Source organism: Rhopalosiphum padi, chromosome 2 (assembly GCF_020882245.1).
Source record: "Rhopalosiphum padi isolate XX-2018 chromosome 2, ASM2088224v1, whole genome shotgun sequence".
Lineage (NCBI taxonomy): Eukaryota > Metazoa > Arthropoda > Insecta > Hemiptera > Aphididae > Rhopalosiphum > Rhopalosiphum padi.
In genome coordinates, this window is record NC_083598.1 from 54666905 (window position 1) to 54686721 (window position 19817).

The 19817-nt window shown below is 29.0% G+C and overlaps 1 protein-coding gene across 1 annotated transcript in view; it reads right to left on the reverse strand.

Annotated features, from left to right (window-relative positions):
• LOC132921537 (uncharacterized) overlaps positions 1–19817 on the reverse strand; it is a 44731-nt gene that overhangs the window by 19722 nt on the left and 5192 nt on the right. The window contains exons 2-3 of the mRNA XM_060984606.1: positions 3226–3546; positions 1940–2170 (exon numbers count right to left, since the gene is read on the reverse strand). Coding sequence (XP_060840589.1) covers positions 1940–2170; positions 3226–3546 — 552 coding nt within the window. The remainder of the gene's footprint in view (positions 1–1939; positions 2171–3225; positions 3547–19817) is intronic.

The window sequence follows — 19817 nt, forward strand, 5'->3', positions numbered from 1 at the left end:
TCTATTAAATGTTCAATTAAAATAGACTTGTACAATGTACAATCAGTGAGTATTAATAGAGTGAATAATGATTAATGGTTTAATTAAAACCAATTAAGAATTTATGAACATTCTAATTAGTTGAACAATTTTCTTATAACAAAATTATATTTAGCAATCTGTATAGCATCTCACTAACAATAATTTTATAAAAGAACTGAGTTATGATTTAAGTTTAAATTGAAATGGTAAAAATAATTATTTAGGTACGAGTATATAATTAACTATAAAAGAAAATATACATACATTTAGCTACAACATTTTACCGTAATTTATTGTATAGACGTATTAGTAGGTAAATATTAAACAGAAATTATCCTCTGCGCCAAAAAATAATAATAATAAGTTAGCCTATCTGTGCCAAAATAAAAAGGTATATGTTTTTATCAACAGTTTTTTTGTACAAAATTGAACTGTATATTAATTTTACAGAAATGATGATGTAATAATAAGACATTTCGTAAAATATTTTTTTTAACAAATATACAAATTAATATTTTTTTTAATAGTTGTAGATCATAGGCGAAAAATTGGCAAATGTATCAAATATATTGAACGCTAGTGTTGTTTTAATAAAATTTACAACAACAAAAATATTAATTTAAATTGGAAACATTATTAAAAGAGTCGGATATATATCTGACATTTTTAAATTTTTTAAATATGCAATAAAATTTTTGGAAATCCTGATCCTGATGTATGTATGTACTATACAAAACAAACTGTTTTCGCAAACAAAATTTTAATCAAAATTAAAATAAAAATATTTTTGTATTATAATTTATTTATAATCTTAATAATAATAAAAAGATTCAGTCAAATATAATACAAAAATAAGAAAGTTTATGATTAACTTACTATAATTAGTTATTAGTATAATTTAAAAAAAAATAAAAAGTTTTAATGATTAAATATTACAAAAAAATGAGTTTTTCCACTATAAAATAATTATAATTTATTAATTTATCATGTAAAATTTAATTTTCAACTTTATTAATCATTTTTGATTTAAAAATTGTATTTATGTAATCAATTTTTATTTTATAATATATGTATGTAATATTTTTACAAACTATTTCAAATAGTAAAGTGTAAAGTGTAATGTGGGTAGTAAATTTAGCGCAAAAAGGCTGTCTATAAAATCATTTTTTTTCTTCACGCAAATAAATAAATAAAAAATAATCACAGTTTAATAAAAGATATTATCGTATTGATATTTTTCAAATAAATATTTTCTGTGCGGAACGCCGGAACATGACCTATGTTGAAGTACCGAAAACTGTATTTTAATAAAATATTTAATATAAAAGTTTATGATATATTATATAGTTATTATACAATAATAATATAATATTTATTTTTGTTAAACTAATATACACGTGAAAACAGTTTTTGTTGGATAATATACTACACGATGGAAGTGGACTTAGAAGTTAGAACAAGTGGGTGGATATTGGATAGAATTACAATCGTACCTTTGGCGATATTACAAATAGGTATATATTCAAAGATGAACAATTAATGCACTATATCTAAGTCTAAATTTCAATTCTTAACATACATAACTAATATTTAAAAAATCAAACAAATAATTGTGTGTGTATAATATATAGTCATAAGAGTTTTAGTTGAAATACCTATCTATTGTTAGAAGATATTATACGTAATTAATGGGGCATGGTGATTCGAAGAAAATATCTTGAAGGGGTGAAATATGATAAACCTATTAAGTACGACCACGACTGTGGTGCGTAGGTATATGTCAATTATTAATTATTCACACCTGTTATATGAAGAATAATCAATTTTGTGCTGTGATAATAATCATTTATGAATCATTAATATTAATCAATGACGTAGGCATTGATGTTTAAGTATGGTCAAAATGTTATAGATATACCTGCGGTCGCACGAGCAGTGCATGAGCGTGTTCAGCCTCCAATTGAACAGACCGTATTTACTTTGCAAAGCGCCAATCCACATTGGACAAGACGTGTCGTGAATTCTGCAGCACCGATCCGCTCCACCAAACCCATCAAGTTGTCTGTATGATTTCGCCGAACGCCCTTTCCCACACCATTTTGTACCAGGAACTCTTAACACGGACATCAGATCTCTCTTTCTGCGTTTGCTGAAATCACAAGAATAAAAAATATTTTATTGTATTATAATAGACTAATAGATCATAAATTTTTATGACTAACAATTTTTTTTAACTCGTGTATTTTGCGCATGCGTGACACAACTTCATTTTTTTCAAATGGCAACCCCTATTTTTAATATCATTTTCGAATTAATCATTTTTTTCCAAACAGTTTTGATCTATCAACAATTGTATTCTATACTCAAAAATGGCGTTATTTGAGCTAGATATAAATTTTAAAAAAATGTATTAAATTAAATTTTTTTTAGTTTACGTATTTTTTTTGTTCTGAACACCATATGATACATTATACAAGCGTATTATTAGAGTAATAAATTATTTACTAGGTATCTATGAATTATTATTTTATTTCATTATTACACATTAAGAAATTACAGAAATTACGTAATTTATTTAAAAAAGTTCAAACTATAACTTTATAAAATATTGACAATAACGTATAGAAAACTTCAAACTACAGCACTACGATCGCAATGACACATTACTCTGATAATCTGATAGTGAGTCTCATAGTATATATTTAAAAAAATAGGTAATGCTTAATGAGTAATGACATTTTAATAAGTAAGTATGATAGATAGAAAAAAGGAAAAACCAATGTTCATTATAATATTAATAATAATAATTCTGATGGAACGAAAATACACACAATTATAAATAAAATAAATATTCAAATGTTTATGCAAATGTTACTTATTAGATTTGAGGTATTTTATACTCAACTCTACACAACCAGAGACTTTTGAATAATTTATACAATAATTTCTGTGAATTAAATTGTAAATAAAAATGTATATAGTATTGTTAAAAAAATAGAATTGTAATCTGACCTTGAAGAATTAATAGTATAAAATACTATCTTCTTCAGAATTCTAAGTCTTTTTTAAAGTTTAAATTTTTCTTACTAATTCAACAGGTAGAATTATATGTATATTCTGTATAACTATAATAGGGATAATAATATATTATAGTTGCTAAATAATATATAAATAATAAAAATGATATAATGTAAATATACTGACCCGTCGTTATCGACCACGTTATTAGTGGTGATCTCGTGATGCTGCTGCTGATACTCGCTTGCAAGTCTTCTTCTAGTTTTCTTATGGTTTTTATGACAAGCTCTTTTCAAATGTTTGAAATCTACCATGGAGGCATATTCTTTAGTTAAGGATCCGACAGTGTGGTTTTTGCCTTGTTCCTCATTCCAAAATTCCCGAACAAAATTTGTGGCGGTCTCGGGTTCTTTGACGTACTCGCAGTCAAAGAGCGTCATTCCTGTGCCGTAAATCATTTGCATGAAATGTATTCCATCCGTGACTTGATGTAACATCAACTCCTCGCTGTAAACGAAAGTAATAAATAATAATTATTATATGTTTATGAGTTTTATGTTACACTAGTGCACTTCGGACACCTTTTCTGGCTTATCACTTACACGCGCGCACGTGCAGGACATATATTACTAAATTTAATCGTGTCAAGTACATAAAGATAGGTATGTTCAAGTGAAATTCAATTGTATGTCGTAACATCAACGAGTGTCGAGTACCTATAAACTTAAAGATTCTCGGCCATTACATGTTTCCTCAGATTCATGCAGTGACGCATTGACCTACAGCGTGTAACTTACACATTTTGGAAACTATTATTTTATCTCGATATAAAATTGTACTGATAGAACAATTTGAAGAAGAATTTATTAATTATTATAATTTATAACCGTACATACTGTATGTTTGTATGCGACGAATGTATAATATCTGATAGACGGTAGACGATACCTATATAGTATTATCATAACCGTATTTGTTTATCATAGGTCTATAATAATACTTATTCGACTCCTATTCATATGATTACTATTTAGTTGTCCAGCCGTGGGCAATGGGATCGTACGATAAATATCTGAGATTACTGATTACGTAAATTCGATGATTGGATCTCGGAAACACGAATTTCTAGGCGCTTCGGGGTTTTTACCGCATAAGATGTAATGCCGCGGCCAACTCATCGTTTAGATATTATGTTAACGAGGTAGGTACCAATAGGCGCTCTACAGGTAGGTATAAAACGTTCAATAGTATAGGTATATCTAATAAATATAATTAACACCTATAAAAAAGTTATTGTTTGTTTAAAAAAATAATCGTAAGTCTTTTTTTAAATTTGTATGTGCTATTAAAATTATGGTATGTAGATTACCTACTTATCTTAACCATGGTTTTAATGTCACAAATTCTTATTATATAATCGACATATAATAAGTCTGTCGGAAATCGGATCATCAATTTCCATAAATAATATAACAGTAATATATGAGTTACGGTAAATTCTATATGACTGCCATAAACATTTTATATACACGCGTAGGTATATAGATTATATTTATATAGTATGAAAATGTACTAAATCAAGCATAAAAACCTCAAATTGGCAATAAATAAAGATAACTTTATCATGGGCGGGCTTTTATTAAATTTGTTTCGATTAAAATGAATTAGATACACTTCAGAATCCCGGATGAAATCTTATAGTGTTCATTTTTTCTCACTACTGCGGTGCACGACCAGTAAAGTTTCTGAAAGAGCGAGTAAACGAAGGAAATGGTTCGGAAGGCACTTGAGTTGTCATTTACAGATTTAAGTTTTGTGAGTCGAAGATATGGAGCAGTTTAAAATGTATGTGTAGGTACACCAACAAGTCAATGTATAAGGGAATTGGTTTTTGTATATGATGTTTAGATTTTTGATTATTAACCATTCTAAATGATGTTCAACTATCATCAAAACTTTAATATTATTTTTGAAAGTTAATATTATTCTTAAATCCATGCACGGTACGCCCAGCATAATTGAGTAAAAGCAATTCTTGAGTATAATATAATATTTTTGATTTTGGTTATTAAATATAATAAAATTGTATAATATAATATAATTAAGTATTGAAAATTGATTTGTTCAGTGATCACTCGATGCAATATGAGGCAGAATTCATATAATACTACGAGTATAGAAAGTAATTTTTTAATATGAGTGACATAAACAATTTTAATAAATAGTAAGTACCTACTAAATACAGATATAGTAGTATTAATATATGTTTAAAATAAATAAGCTAATTAAGTTTTTGTGGAGATTCACGTGATGTTTTGAAATATTCTCCATTTAAAATATCAAGTAGAAAAACGTTTTTAGTCAAGCACGAGTGTAGTTCACCTCATGATGGTAAATTCACGTATATATTTAATTTAGTTATTCAATGAAAAATGGTTTAAGCAAAATACACATTATTATTAATATATTATTATAATATTATTTACATTAAAGATTTGTTTAGTTATATATTATACTTATATAAAAGACAAAGGGAGTAATAAACGTAACACATATTATGTGTATAATATGTATTATATATGAATACACTATACATGTGAATATGTGACGATGATAATTTTTTTAATTAACACTGGGAACTATAAGAGATTTGAAATAAGTTCCCTTAGAGTTTTTTTAAAATTTTATTCATAATCAAATATAACCACTAAGTTATAATATATGTAGGTAGATGTTTTTATTGGCAAAAAAAAATATAACGATAAATTGTATTTATCGAAAATGAAATAAAAGACTTAAATTGTTTATTTTGTATGTATGAAGGTATATATAAGTGAAACGATAATAATAATATTCTGATGGCTAATGATTTTTATTTTTTACTGTTTACGGAATAATTCAACGAAATCTTAAAACGTGTTTACATTGATAGTTCAATGGTTATAACAGCTATATAGCCTATATTATAAGATTATCGTAATGCGTAGGATGTAATTCCGCACTTAAAAAATAAATAAAAATAAAAAATCAAGTGTTCAAGAAAATAACAATCCTATAAAAAAAATCCTAAATATCTAAAAATATTAATTTAATTCTTATCGGTGACGCCGCCACGTCTATATAACGTTGTTTCATAACCGTTACAGGATCTGCGTCGGTGTAGGTATACCTATTACAGTTGATATTATGTTATATATACTGCGTATACGCGTGTCGCGTGGTGTTATTTAACGCGGAGCACGCACAACTTACAAGCGTATTATAGTTTACTTGACGACGACGTATAATAGTTTTGTGCGTGGTGTACACCGCTACATCAAGTGACTATATATTATTATTGTTCACGGTATACAATGAAAAATACTATATGAAGTATGTACATATATATACCATATATGTTACAAAATGAACGGCACTTATTATTAAAAAAACCAAAGTGTGTTCCGACCGAAAGTTGAAATCCTTCTTAAAACACAAAGCGGTTTTTGTTTTATTGCTATTATTCTACGAGAGCATTATTAATACAATTTTACGAACAAAATAATAATAATATAACAATTTATATCAGAAGAGGCATATTTAATAAAGTGGACATTGGTATCAGTTATTAACTGTAAGTTAATATACTATAATTTATTGCAGAATTTTTTTCGATCATCATATTAATCATAAAGTTATAACATTTTAAACTGGTTTCAAGAAAAAGAGAACTTTTTGTCTATTAACACAGTTATTAATCCTTATTTTATAATACAATATTATATTATATGCTTTAAATTAATATAGAATATTAATTATTAGGACATTAGGTATATCATTAAAGTCAATTCTAACGTTTTATTATCGACTGTTATTTATATATCATTACATTTTTTATAAATGTATGTCATTAAAAAAAACATTATACTCAGTATACAGTATACAGTTTTTTCAAAACAAATAGAATATTTTTTTACAATTTTTATTTAGTATTGTTACTAATGTATATGTACATAACTAGTATATGGAGACAAAATACATTTTTCTGTTTAACATGATGTCTTCGTTTTGACGTTTTCCTGGCCAATGATAATACTATAATTAGTGTGTACCTACATGGCTATATGTACCTGTATTAATGTGACGTATGTTTAAATTGCCTAATGAGATGTAAAAATATACAAGCAGTGTTATCGCAAAAGAAACAAACAAAATCGACTATACTATTACGAGTAAATCATACGTTTTAATTTGTGTTAATTTATCTGATTTTTAGATGGGACGGTAGAAGAGACGAAAACCGCGTTGTCAACTATATAATATGAAAATTAAATAATATAAAGAAGTCAATTGTGTACAGCCATATAGGTAGGTTTCTAAAAAGAATACCAAGTGAAAACATTTTAATCTTTAAATCGCATAATAATCAGCTGGACACAGGATTTTTTTTAGGGTTGAAGTAACTATAGTAACGGTTATAAGAATATCATATGCATTCGTATGCTCTTCCACCTCTCACGAAATAATTTTAATGCTCGTAAAAAAAAGATCTCGAGAGATGCTTTGGAATGGAGAGAAGGGAGTTTGTGGCATATTGGCATATCGCGTGGCAATGATGACGGTAGCATTAACGTCTCATCGTTCGACGACGTTTTATTTTATCCGAAACACTGGGACGTGCAGAATACCTACCTAAATCACAGACGCAGACGTAGCGTTATAAATCACTGTATACACATTATACTCACGTATATTAATTATATTTCTTTATGTAAATCGAGTGGTATAGAGTCGTATAGACGTATACACGCGGAGTCCCGCGCGAGAAACTTCCATTATAGCTCAACGTCGTCGTCCCCTGCGATGCAGTGGTATACATGCGTGATTAATTGCGGCTGAGGGGGTGAGTCTATATTATTGTTATTATTTTTTTTTTATCTTTAACACATTATATTAATCGCGCGGTGACGACAAAAGCAAAAGCGTTAAAGACAGAGCACGAGACCCGGAAAAGTCGCGTCCGCCCCCTTGTTTCGAGATTAATTACACGCGCGCACACGTCGTCCGGCCATTTACATGTACAGGATATATCACCTTTAAACGAGTGTCGTGTGTGTGTGTTTATAAATCGACGGTCGGAAAACCGCAAAACATTATACCGCGGAGACCGAACAATGGCCGTCCGCAGCCGTCGTTTATATACATATTTATATGTACGCCGAGGGTCCGAATAAAATGGGAAACAAAAAATATAATATAATAAGACCTGCGATCAACAGTGCACGCATATACAAAATTAATAGGACAGATATTATGCGTTTAATAGGTGTAGAGTATAGAAAATCGGTATCGTAAACTTTGATATATAATATGTATATTAGCTACAAAACAACCGTAAATAACCTTTTTTTTTCGTCTCGGTACGAGTATAGGTCAGTAGGATTGGTGCAGTATGTAGGTATAGCGCGTGTGTATAGTTGCAGCGACCGGGGCGAGAAACGGAATGAAAAAAAAAAGAAACCCAAAAACCTCCAAAAGCGATAATATACAGAAATGGCCGCTATCAATTACGTGGCTGTTGACGGTTCAATGGAAACAACAATTAGATCAGACACACCGCGAGCACACACACATATGTATATACTACATATGTGTATACTTCAATATGTATACCGTATTATATATGTATAATAGAAACCGACGATACACGCATATATAATATACGTTATTTAAACGTCGAGTTTGTGTGTGTGTGGTGGGGGTGTACGGTCGTATTCTTCATATACAGGGGAGGGTGTCGGAGCCTGCATTGTGTCCCTGCGGAGTTTATTATAAGAGAAGAGAGCGGCGCACCCGGCCATACATATATTATATTCGACGACACGTCACTTCACGCGCCCTCCTGTTCACGGTTGTATTGTACATTTATATACACGTAATAATATGGACACGCGGGCGAACGATTTTACACAGTGACTTTCGGATAAATTTCATTCGCGTTATACAGTATACGTATACTAATCACCGCGTTTGCGGCGGATCGCCCCATATGAGATGGCCGTTAGCCACACAGACCCCACTGCCGCCGCTGACGCCGTCGCAGAGCAATTACTCCACATAATAAATAGACGCTGACAGGGGTGTTCGGGGCATATAATATGTGGTGGCTGCATCCCTTCGTTCACATAAAAAAATGTATAGCTATCAACTGAGATATCTTGGATTTTAGCTTATTATTCGATTTTTGCAATTTCTGTGAAAATTAATATTTTTTACTGTGCGTATTTTATTTATTTAATGTATGTACGGGTATTTGTGGGTTGTGGCCTTGTTTACATGAGTATACAATGTATATATTACATTTCATTTACAAATTTAGAGATTTTACAAAATACATTCAAAATAAATTATTAGTAGGTAGGTATTAGGTATATAATAATAAAGAAGAATCATTTTTGGCGCGAGACATTAACCACTTAACGTTAACCACTTAACGGGTTTATTGCACACGTATAGTTGGCGCGGTATCAAGTGTTATATAGTTACATTTTTTTTTTATAATTTTCTGATCAAAATTTTACGAGAAATATAACTATGAAAATTTTCCTTGTATATTTATGAATTTTGAATTATTTTTACGTAAGCCTACTCCCTCTCTTCACAGATATTTTTTTAAAATCCTGCATAATAAGACATGGTTTATTTGTAAAAGATATATTATGATGGCGGTATGGTAGCATTTCGCATTTCCTTCATTCTAGTTATTACACTTTTACTATTACAAGGTGCATACTTATAACAGCTAGGTATCTTTTCAATTTTTCATATTTTTAAATTATTATAATATTATATATAATAATCAGTATCGTAATCAGAATTAATTTTCCAGGATGTGTGGTTTATGAATTTCTAAAATTTTTATAGACAGATGTTTGGGGTTTTTGAGTAAATTATAGATGGTGAACTGATGACGTGTACGTAAAGTATATGTAATACTCACAGTACACGTAGATACACAGTATCACAATAGGTATAATACAATTAATACTCGTATTTAAAATTACAGTACAAATTATGTAACAGTATATTAAGTAGAATTCGTAAGAAACTCACATTTCAGGGTGTAAATAGGTTTCAAATGTCAATACAACCTTCTGGTTACAGCATTGTATTTAATAAATACACCTGCTATGTATTTTGAAAAAAATATTTTATTTTACAGAGTAAACGAACAAATCGACAAAGGCCGCTGGAATAACGAATTGTAAACACATTTTTCCTGTGGTGTAAGACTTTTATGCATTTAAGCGTATATTCATAGCAACTTAAAGAGTTTAACGAAAGTACTTGAACTAACCAAAACTACGTCGTCCGCAAATGCATGTTAATACTTAAATAGTAGTGCTTATATGATGCTGGTTTTAAATTAGTTAAATACTTAAATGTTGAAACCCTTAAGTTGAAAACTAATGATAAAAACTCATTTTTAACAACTTAGCTATATAACATGAATATATGATTTACATATTACATATATCGTATTATTAAGTAATGTACATTCGTATTTAAATAAGATATTCTTAGCTTTTAAACTATCTATATATATATATATAAATCTCTTATCCCTACCAATAATTGAGGTTCGCCGTTTGTTTTTTAATATATTTTAGAATTAATTGTATAAACATATTATACATTTTAATATTTGCATTTTGTAAATCTTATAATTACTGTATTATCTTATTACTCACACTATCTCATACCTATAATCATAAATATATTTTTATTATTATATAAATTTAAATTTTAAATACCGTCCTAAGTTATTAATTTTCTCGTCTAGCCTTCACATCTGATTTACACACATGGTATAGGATACAAACATTACTATAATATTGTATAAAATATTATGTAGGCAAATTAACAACAAAACACAACGTCGAATTCACAAGAATGCGTATTATCACGTTTTCGCAATGCGTTTATTATGACGTGTATTGAATTCAGATTAACATTAATAATTCTATTGTAGCCGTAGGTACATATTTTAATGTGACGATAGAATAAAAATTAAAAGATATAAACGATAATAATATCACACATTTACGATCACAAATTCACACAAACATTCCAGACGCATGTTAACTGTATAAGTATTTAACCGGAAATGACCTACAGGTACATAATATTTTATATTCCCGTCGGAACTCGGAAGAGTATAGGTATTCTATATTGAAACTATTCTTGTTATTACATCATTTTGACTCGTGTTTGTGATTTTTTATAAACTATTTATTGTATGATTATGATTTATAGAGTAGAAACTTGATGATCGATTTCTCTTTACTCCTAGTATAGGCAAATATATAATATACCTATACTAACTGTTATACACACTACACAGTGCACATTAATGCCTCTTTTACCAGATTCTTTTTCACGTGATCATAATATCGCATTGTGTATACATATTGCACGATGTCAAATAGTCAAAGTTTAAATCAATATTTATTATTTTTAATCATAACACTACAGCAAGGCATGAGCTAGATATATAGCGCACGAAATAATACTGTATACTATATAGAACGCATACTGCTTATTAATAAGTTCAGTGTATGATATTATAATGGTTAATATTGAAATCGTGATCAAGATGAATTTTATGATCGTGACTCATTGCGATTTTAATAAATTATAATTATTATATAAATGCATTTAATATTTCGTTACAGAAGCTTATACTCATTTTAATTTATATTGTAATCACAACGGAAGTAAGGAATTATATAAAATTGATTTACGAAGCGTTTTACGATTATAAAATCGTTACATGTTGACAGTAGATCGACACATAATCACGTAATTGTATAGTGTATACCGTATATAATATATATATATATATCATAAGGAGATTTGAGCATCAAATAATTATCAATATCGTACGATAAATTAACAGAGAAAAAATATAATATAAATAAATATAAACGTAAATTAAACACAGTCATAATATTCTATCTCACATTTCCCTAAAAATAAATCTAACCACATCCTCAGAGACAATATTCACAGTTAACCTCAAAAACTTTGGAAACATGGCAGGAAAACTGGAGCGGTATCCATTCCAGAAATAAATTAAGAAACATAAAGTCTTTCATTGAATATGGATTTTCTCCTAAGCCTAAAAATAGGAGACTTAGTTATTATATAACTCTATAGTCAGAATAGGCCCCACGCATCTTACCCACTCTTTCCTCATCTTCAAAGAACTCGTCTCAGTATCATGCGATACATACAAAAAAAAATTTTTGGTGGAACACATTGTTGTTAGATGCCCAAAATATATAAAAGTTTGAAAAATTTTCATCAACCCAACATCTCTCCGACTAGCTCTCAACGAAGAAATCACCGAAGCAATTTGTACATTTTCCGCACCGTACACTTAAATAAAAAATTGTAAACAACAGTAAATATTTCATTCTTATAACCTATTTTTCATAACCCATAATGTAGTTGAAGCCTTTTTAGCCTTTCCTTTAATAGTAAAAAAAAAAAAAAAAACACTAGTGAGACGATAATAATACAAACTGTTTGATAGGTAGTCGTTATCGTTCATGTTACTATGCAAATCCAGGTCCTCAATTCAACTCACCGCCATTATATTCGCAAGGTTTATGATGTCTTTAATGGTGCCTTTGTACGAGGTGGACACTAGACGAGTGATGTAGCTAGTCATTCGTATCGACGCAGCCACAAGTTTCAAATCCACGTTCACTGGTGCATTTATTTAAATATCATATGTCCATCAATGACGTGTTCTTATGTGGTATAGTGCTTAGATAGTTGGATTATATAGGTTTCTCTATGATCTAAGATTTAGTATTACCTACATTTTGTATGGTTGAGTACTTGAGTGGCAGTAGAATTAAAATAGTTATCAGTTTTTGACCATCCGGATTTTCTGTTAACCAATTTTGTTCCCGTATAGAACTTCCTAAAATTATAGTACAATAATGGGTATTATGATTTATGACAATAATTATATCAATCTTGCTTTTTCCCAGGATGATTTTCGGGACTTCAATCAGTAATCTGATTCTCACTATTCGTCATACCGATCTGATAACATCAAGATTATAAACAACGACCTAAATGTGTATCAAATCGTGTACCTATATTAAAACACTGGACAGCTATAGAGAGGACATGTATGGTATACGGTCGACTTTAAAAGTTTATCTATATAAATAAGTAAGTAATGACTGTTTAATAGCGATTGGCGACAAAGAATGGATGTTGACAATCTGCCCAACTATTTGAACGAACCAGCGTATCAAATTATGTCTACATCGTTCTAATAAATGCCTATAAATATAAAACGAATACATATTATATGGCATAATATTCGCACATAGTGAAAGTTTTTTCGATGTTAATTTTATTATTTTAGTTATATATTCGAATACGTAAATCAAATACAAGTAGGTACATATACATAAAAAAAATACTAAAGATAATAAATAATATAACTATTAACTACCTATATAGGCTATATAAACCTATATTACCTATATATTATATATTTATTGCGAACTTCCTGTCTGCATAAATTTAAGATCAAGACAAATTATTTTCTTTATATGTATATTGTTAATAAGACTATAGGTACTATATACATTTAAATTTGTATATGCACGTGGATATATTACAAGATGTATACATTTTAAAGTAGTATTACTATATATTGTATTCTTCTCGTGTACAGTTTTTCGAGCCTATAGAATTTTTCCTCAGAATTTACACCCACCACTTATTTATATCCACTGTAAATAAATAAATATATAGATACATTTGTACCTGTTAGGGGTGATGTGCCGATGTGCGATGGGTGAATTAAAACGATTAATGCCTATATACTCTTTTATAGGTATAAAAAAGATTTAAAGCACAAATGCAGCTGCAGAGTTTGGCGAAGATATAAAATTGCATGTTATATAAGTTTATATATATATATTAAACTATGGACGGGTCGCCGGAAATAATATTATAATATAAGTAAATAAGTTATGAAGCTTATCGTCGTAACGCGAGCCTGCGATCAAGTGACGGCGTCGATCCGGCAATATATAAACCGATTAAAAATGCCCTTTTAATAAACTGTGAGAACCGACAGACGCAGAGGCGCGTATTTCTCGATTACGTATGCCATGGCGTTTTGGGCGCGAATAATATTATAATGCGAGTTCCTTGTACACCAGCTTGACATCTGCTACGATTTACACACGTCGATGCGGCGGCGCGCTGCTGGCCCGCGTGTTGGCTCGCTGATGTATTATTTAAAGCTCCAAAGCTCCTTCTCACCGCCCGTCCGCAATAGCCGATGACATCGCCGCCAACGACAATTTTAATCCGAAGCCCATAACCGGGATGATTTCGAGCTGTAGCAAAACGCGCCAACGCCCACGAGATATATCGATATATCTATTATATACTAGCATATATAGTACCTACATAATATATAGCTGAACTGCTGCAGTGAGGCGTGAACGTATAAAAAATTGCATGCAATTTTTTTTTCTGAACTTTTTAAAATTTATTTTTACTTTAATGTATATCATTATTTATTTATCATAAGCGGGGGACAGACGTGAGTTCAAAGTCAAAATTGAGTGAGCCGTCACCGTCCGACTCCGCGTTATAAAAACATCATAATATTATATACACCTATTATATCTATATAAAACAATATAGCCGCGTGTGCATCGTGCTGCAGCATTATTGTTTCATGTAATATACCTACGTCCTACATGTATATTTCAATAGTTGCAGTTATGCAAATATTTCGTGGTGTTTTTTATTAATACTTTCAACAAGGTATTAGTTTTTGTCTGTTTATTAAATTCGACTATATTTACACTACATACAAATGTAATAGCTATATATATGCATATTATATATTTATGCGAGTGTACTATTACATTTTATAGGTGTATATACGTATATACACGTATATAGGCACATCTGTAGTTATTTTCATATTTGCATAAATATTAAAACGATTAATTATTTATCGTTATTTTTTTTTATTATTATTTATTCAGAAAAGTTATTTTATTTCGCCTCTTATTGACCTGTAGCAACAGATAAAATAATAGTTTTACTTTTTTATCATTTAATCTGATGTATATAACTATTAAGCTATATAATAATATTATGTAATTATAGAGTATCGGTATCAACAACTGCTGTGAGTACAAATCGAAGATAATTTTTAAAAGATTTAAGTTATAGGTATATATTACATGTTATATTTAAGGTACTCTGCCACTATTCAAACATATACAATATCGGGTCCCTGTAATAAATGTTTGTCCGGGCCCTTTATAAAACTTTATAAAAATTACAAATAAATTTCAACGAACCCACGGGCCCTTAAAATAGCCGGGTCCCTGTACTCAAAGTCCATCACCCCCCCCCCCCCCCCTCTCTTGTGGAGGCCCTGCATACAGACTTCAAATATTGTGTATTATTATGATTTATTGATTTAATATTTAGTATTTATTCTACATTGATTTTTATTTAGTGTCCATGGATATCCATGGATACTCAAAAATTTTAGCAAATTTGCAAATGTATATATTTTTTTGTAAGTCACAGAACATCGAAATTAAGAATAAATTTGTTTCACACTTTCCTGGTGTTTAAGAAATTGTATTTTACTAACTTAATTTTAAGTATTATTTTTAGGTATAGTTTTATTTTTATATAATAAAGGAAATAAACAATACAACCAATAAAGTAGACAAATGTGCAAACGAAAACATGTATTTTGATTTTCAAATAATATAAGTAGGTACCTATGTTATCGGTTATTATCACGGATAATATCGGACAATTTATTCCATTAATTTCTAATAATTAGGTTATTTTTAAAATATTCGTCAGACGCATTCCATAGATCTATAATATCTATGCGCATTCTACTACCTATAACGGTAATCGGTTCGTCGTATTTACGTTACAGATCTGGACAAATACTTATAGTTCCTAAATACTTAATACCATATTATATAAAATAAGACGTATGAATAGTATGATTAAAAAAATATTGTTGACAATTTTATTTTTCATATTAAATTTACCAATTTTTAGTGCTATTTTTGCGCCAATTTAGGTGTTTTTTAAATGCATATTAAAGCGCTAAAAATTTAACTTTTTTAATGCTATATTTGCCGAGCTCTAGAATTATGTCTAATACTTTAATGTAATATTAACGATATCATTTGAAATAATAGACTATAGGAATAAAAATATGTCATAACGTATTACCGAAATAATCGAAAAGATACAACTTTTATAAATTCAGTATTCGAACCAATGTATAGCACATTATAACAGATTTATACTCTAAAAGTTCATACACCTACTTAAAATTTTAAAAAAGTTATGGGATAAAACAATAGTAGGTTGGTAATGAGAGTTGAAAATATCGTTTAGCACTTATAATAACATTGTTTATAATATATTATTTAATTTACTAAACATATGAAATCGGACAACGGTCGTATTGTGTATAAATGTACTGTTAATATTGTAAACTCCACACCCCGGCTATTGTACTTAAAATGCCTTGGTATATAATGTTACATACATGATATGTGGCCGACGGTCTACGAAGAACAATGTACAATATAATATTATAGAAAAACTATGTGCATCGTGACGAACCTATTGAACACAACATGTATACACTCGTATATGTTGCGAACGAACGGACTGAATATATACGCAAATCGATCGAGTTTTAATTATGTTTATGTTCTCATCATGAATTCAGAGAATCGCAGTTCTGTTTTTTTTTAACTTCGCTCTATATGTGTCATTTTTTTTCTGATTCAACATAAAACGAACAGCTAACATAGTTTGCACACACGTGTATTGTGTATATATAATGTAGGTAATATACAGAGTTTAATACTTGCCAAAAACAATTTGGGTCAAGTTTTATACAGACAAAAAAAATGTGTATGTAGATCGTAGGTATATCGTTACCCTTGATGCCTTGATGGTTTGTAGAGTTTAAATTTTATAATGCTATTAAATAGCTAGTGTAATTATTTATAAGTGAATACGAAAAAAATTATTTTTGTTTCGTGTTATAATTGGGCATAGAACCTACATGGCAACATGTGCAATTTACTTGTGGCGTTATCATTAAAACATTTCTGTTTTAATTAAATACCTATATAAGCACAATTATTATTGTTTTCAACAAAATTTAAATTCAAAAACGAATTGACTTACATTAAGTTGTTTATACATTTATATCAAAGAATATCATACGCCTTTTAGACTTTATGCTTTTATAATTTATTTATATTATATAATATATAAATAATATCAATTATATTATTTAACTCAATCTGTATTTTTAATATATTCGGTATTGTGTATAAATCATTTATTATTTCCTAAAATTATTTGACTTGGTATAGTGTTAAAATTCTAAACATTCTGCAAGTGTATACGGTCTATATGGTGTAGGAACATTGTACAGTAATTACTGTTTTGTAGAATATATATATATATATTATATTGTATTTTATTATAATATATATGACAGAAAATTTGAAAATTTGATACCACTCTAAAACGAAGTGAAAAACATTTAAGAGGTATTCAAGTTCAAGTGACCTTGTGCTACCCTTATCCGCCCTATCTTTAATAAGTGAATGGTTTTTTCAATGCGGTTTACCCTCAGTACATTCTACTTCCGGCTACAAACGTAATCTATACACAATACACATTCTTTGAGTACATGAAATAGGTGAAATAGGCCTACTCATAAATATTTAATGAAATTAACCTATTAATAAATAATATATTCGGCTAATTATAATATTTTGAGAAATTCTCTATACTCTCGGAAAATAAAAAATAGACAAGACATCAGACATGTATACATTGTATACTAGTAAATATAAATAATATTTACAGATTTAGATTTAATTAGTATTTAATATAATATGTTTAAATTTTGTTACTAATTTATCATCGATTGTAGCTATTAATTTGATTTATATCTATCTATTCCAATATTCTGAATAAAACTAACAGTTTAGGTACTACATTTTTTTTAATAAAAAATAGCAGAAAATCATTTTCCATATAATAAATTCACGATTTGTGTACAAGTTTACTTAAAATGTAACCATGTTGTGTTCAACAATTAATTTAAAACTAGCATTATCATTAAAATTGAAAAAGAGAATTAGTCAATAAATAAATTAATAAAATATAATATTAACAAATAACAAGTAATAAACAAAAACGGAAAAAGGCGTTTTGAAGTTGATCTTTATAAACGTCAGAAATAACTAATATTTTAAAGTTTTAAACGTACCTATACGTTGAAACTGGGTAGAAAAATAGTCATACTTTATTCTAAAGATTCTGGTTTTGATATGTCCATTATAGTTTCTGTAGTTGGACCACTTATTTTGTTTATAGTTTATCAATAAAGTGCACATTGAAGTGTGACGATTTGTGGGTTTGTGGGCGTGAAAAATGCGGTTATGGCAAGCTGTTATATTATGTGCCGTTTTAGTGTTTGCGAGTTATTGAAATAGTATATAGAGGATTCAGGATGATATATATTATATACATACACACGTAGGTATTTTCTTAAAATTCAAACGCGGAATAAAGTCGTTTTAAGAAGACGATCTAACGTAGTAGCGTAAAATAATCAATAAACGTATATAATATTATAATAATTATTTTTTTCTTATAGGTATGTTGCAGACGTTGTAGTAGACAAACAACTAAACCATGATCATTATAATATTATAATGTTTTTTCTCTGTCATTGATTAAACGTTTTGTTCACTTTTATCTCCAATACAATTATATACAGTTATTGCAGGTATTGCATATTTGTTTGATCTCTAATAGCGTTGTGTAATGGAGACATGGAATGGTTATTTTTACAAAATGTATTTTAGATTTTAATTGGTTTTACAATGACATGTCACACGTAGTCATGTTGTATTGTTTTAACATATCTTTTCAGTCGACAATCGAAACTTATTGCAGATTGTATAGTTATAACTTTACTAACAAATACAATAAGCCGAACATTTTGAAAATTTTCAATGGAATAACAACAAGAATAACTGAATAAGTATGCTATATTGACTGTATTCGAATAAAAAGGCTAACTATAACTATAAAAATGAAATAAATCATATTATAAAAATCACATCATCAATACACGTTAACATAATATTACAGATTTGATTTTAAAACCTTTTTGATTTCTAGATCCGCTACTGACACGCATTTCTACTTCAGATTATTAATAACACATATTACGGTATATTATATATAATAGATATATATAGCAAAAAATGCACGTCAAAATATCCGCGCCCGTGTGTGTACCTAAGTAACTATTTATAATAATATAATATATTACGTATAAGACACATAAAATATAACACTTTTATCGGTCCACCCTCACCTCGTTCCTATTATATAGGTCCAGGAAAACCCGATCTCATATACCTATATATACAGTTATATACCTATAAATATTCGACCTATGGGCCGAATAATTAGTCTTTGATGTCGTTTGTCTACACAGAAGATGTGTATCTTCCGATGACAGCACTTCACACCTTTAGATATATAATATAGTTAATGATGTAAACAGTTACGGGTTTATAATGACCACCCGGGGTAAGTCCGATCGTGTCCGGCTATTGTTTCCCCACCGTGCGCGCGTGTATATAACAGCA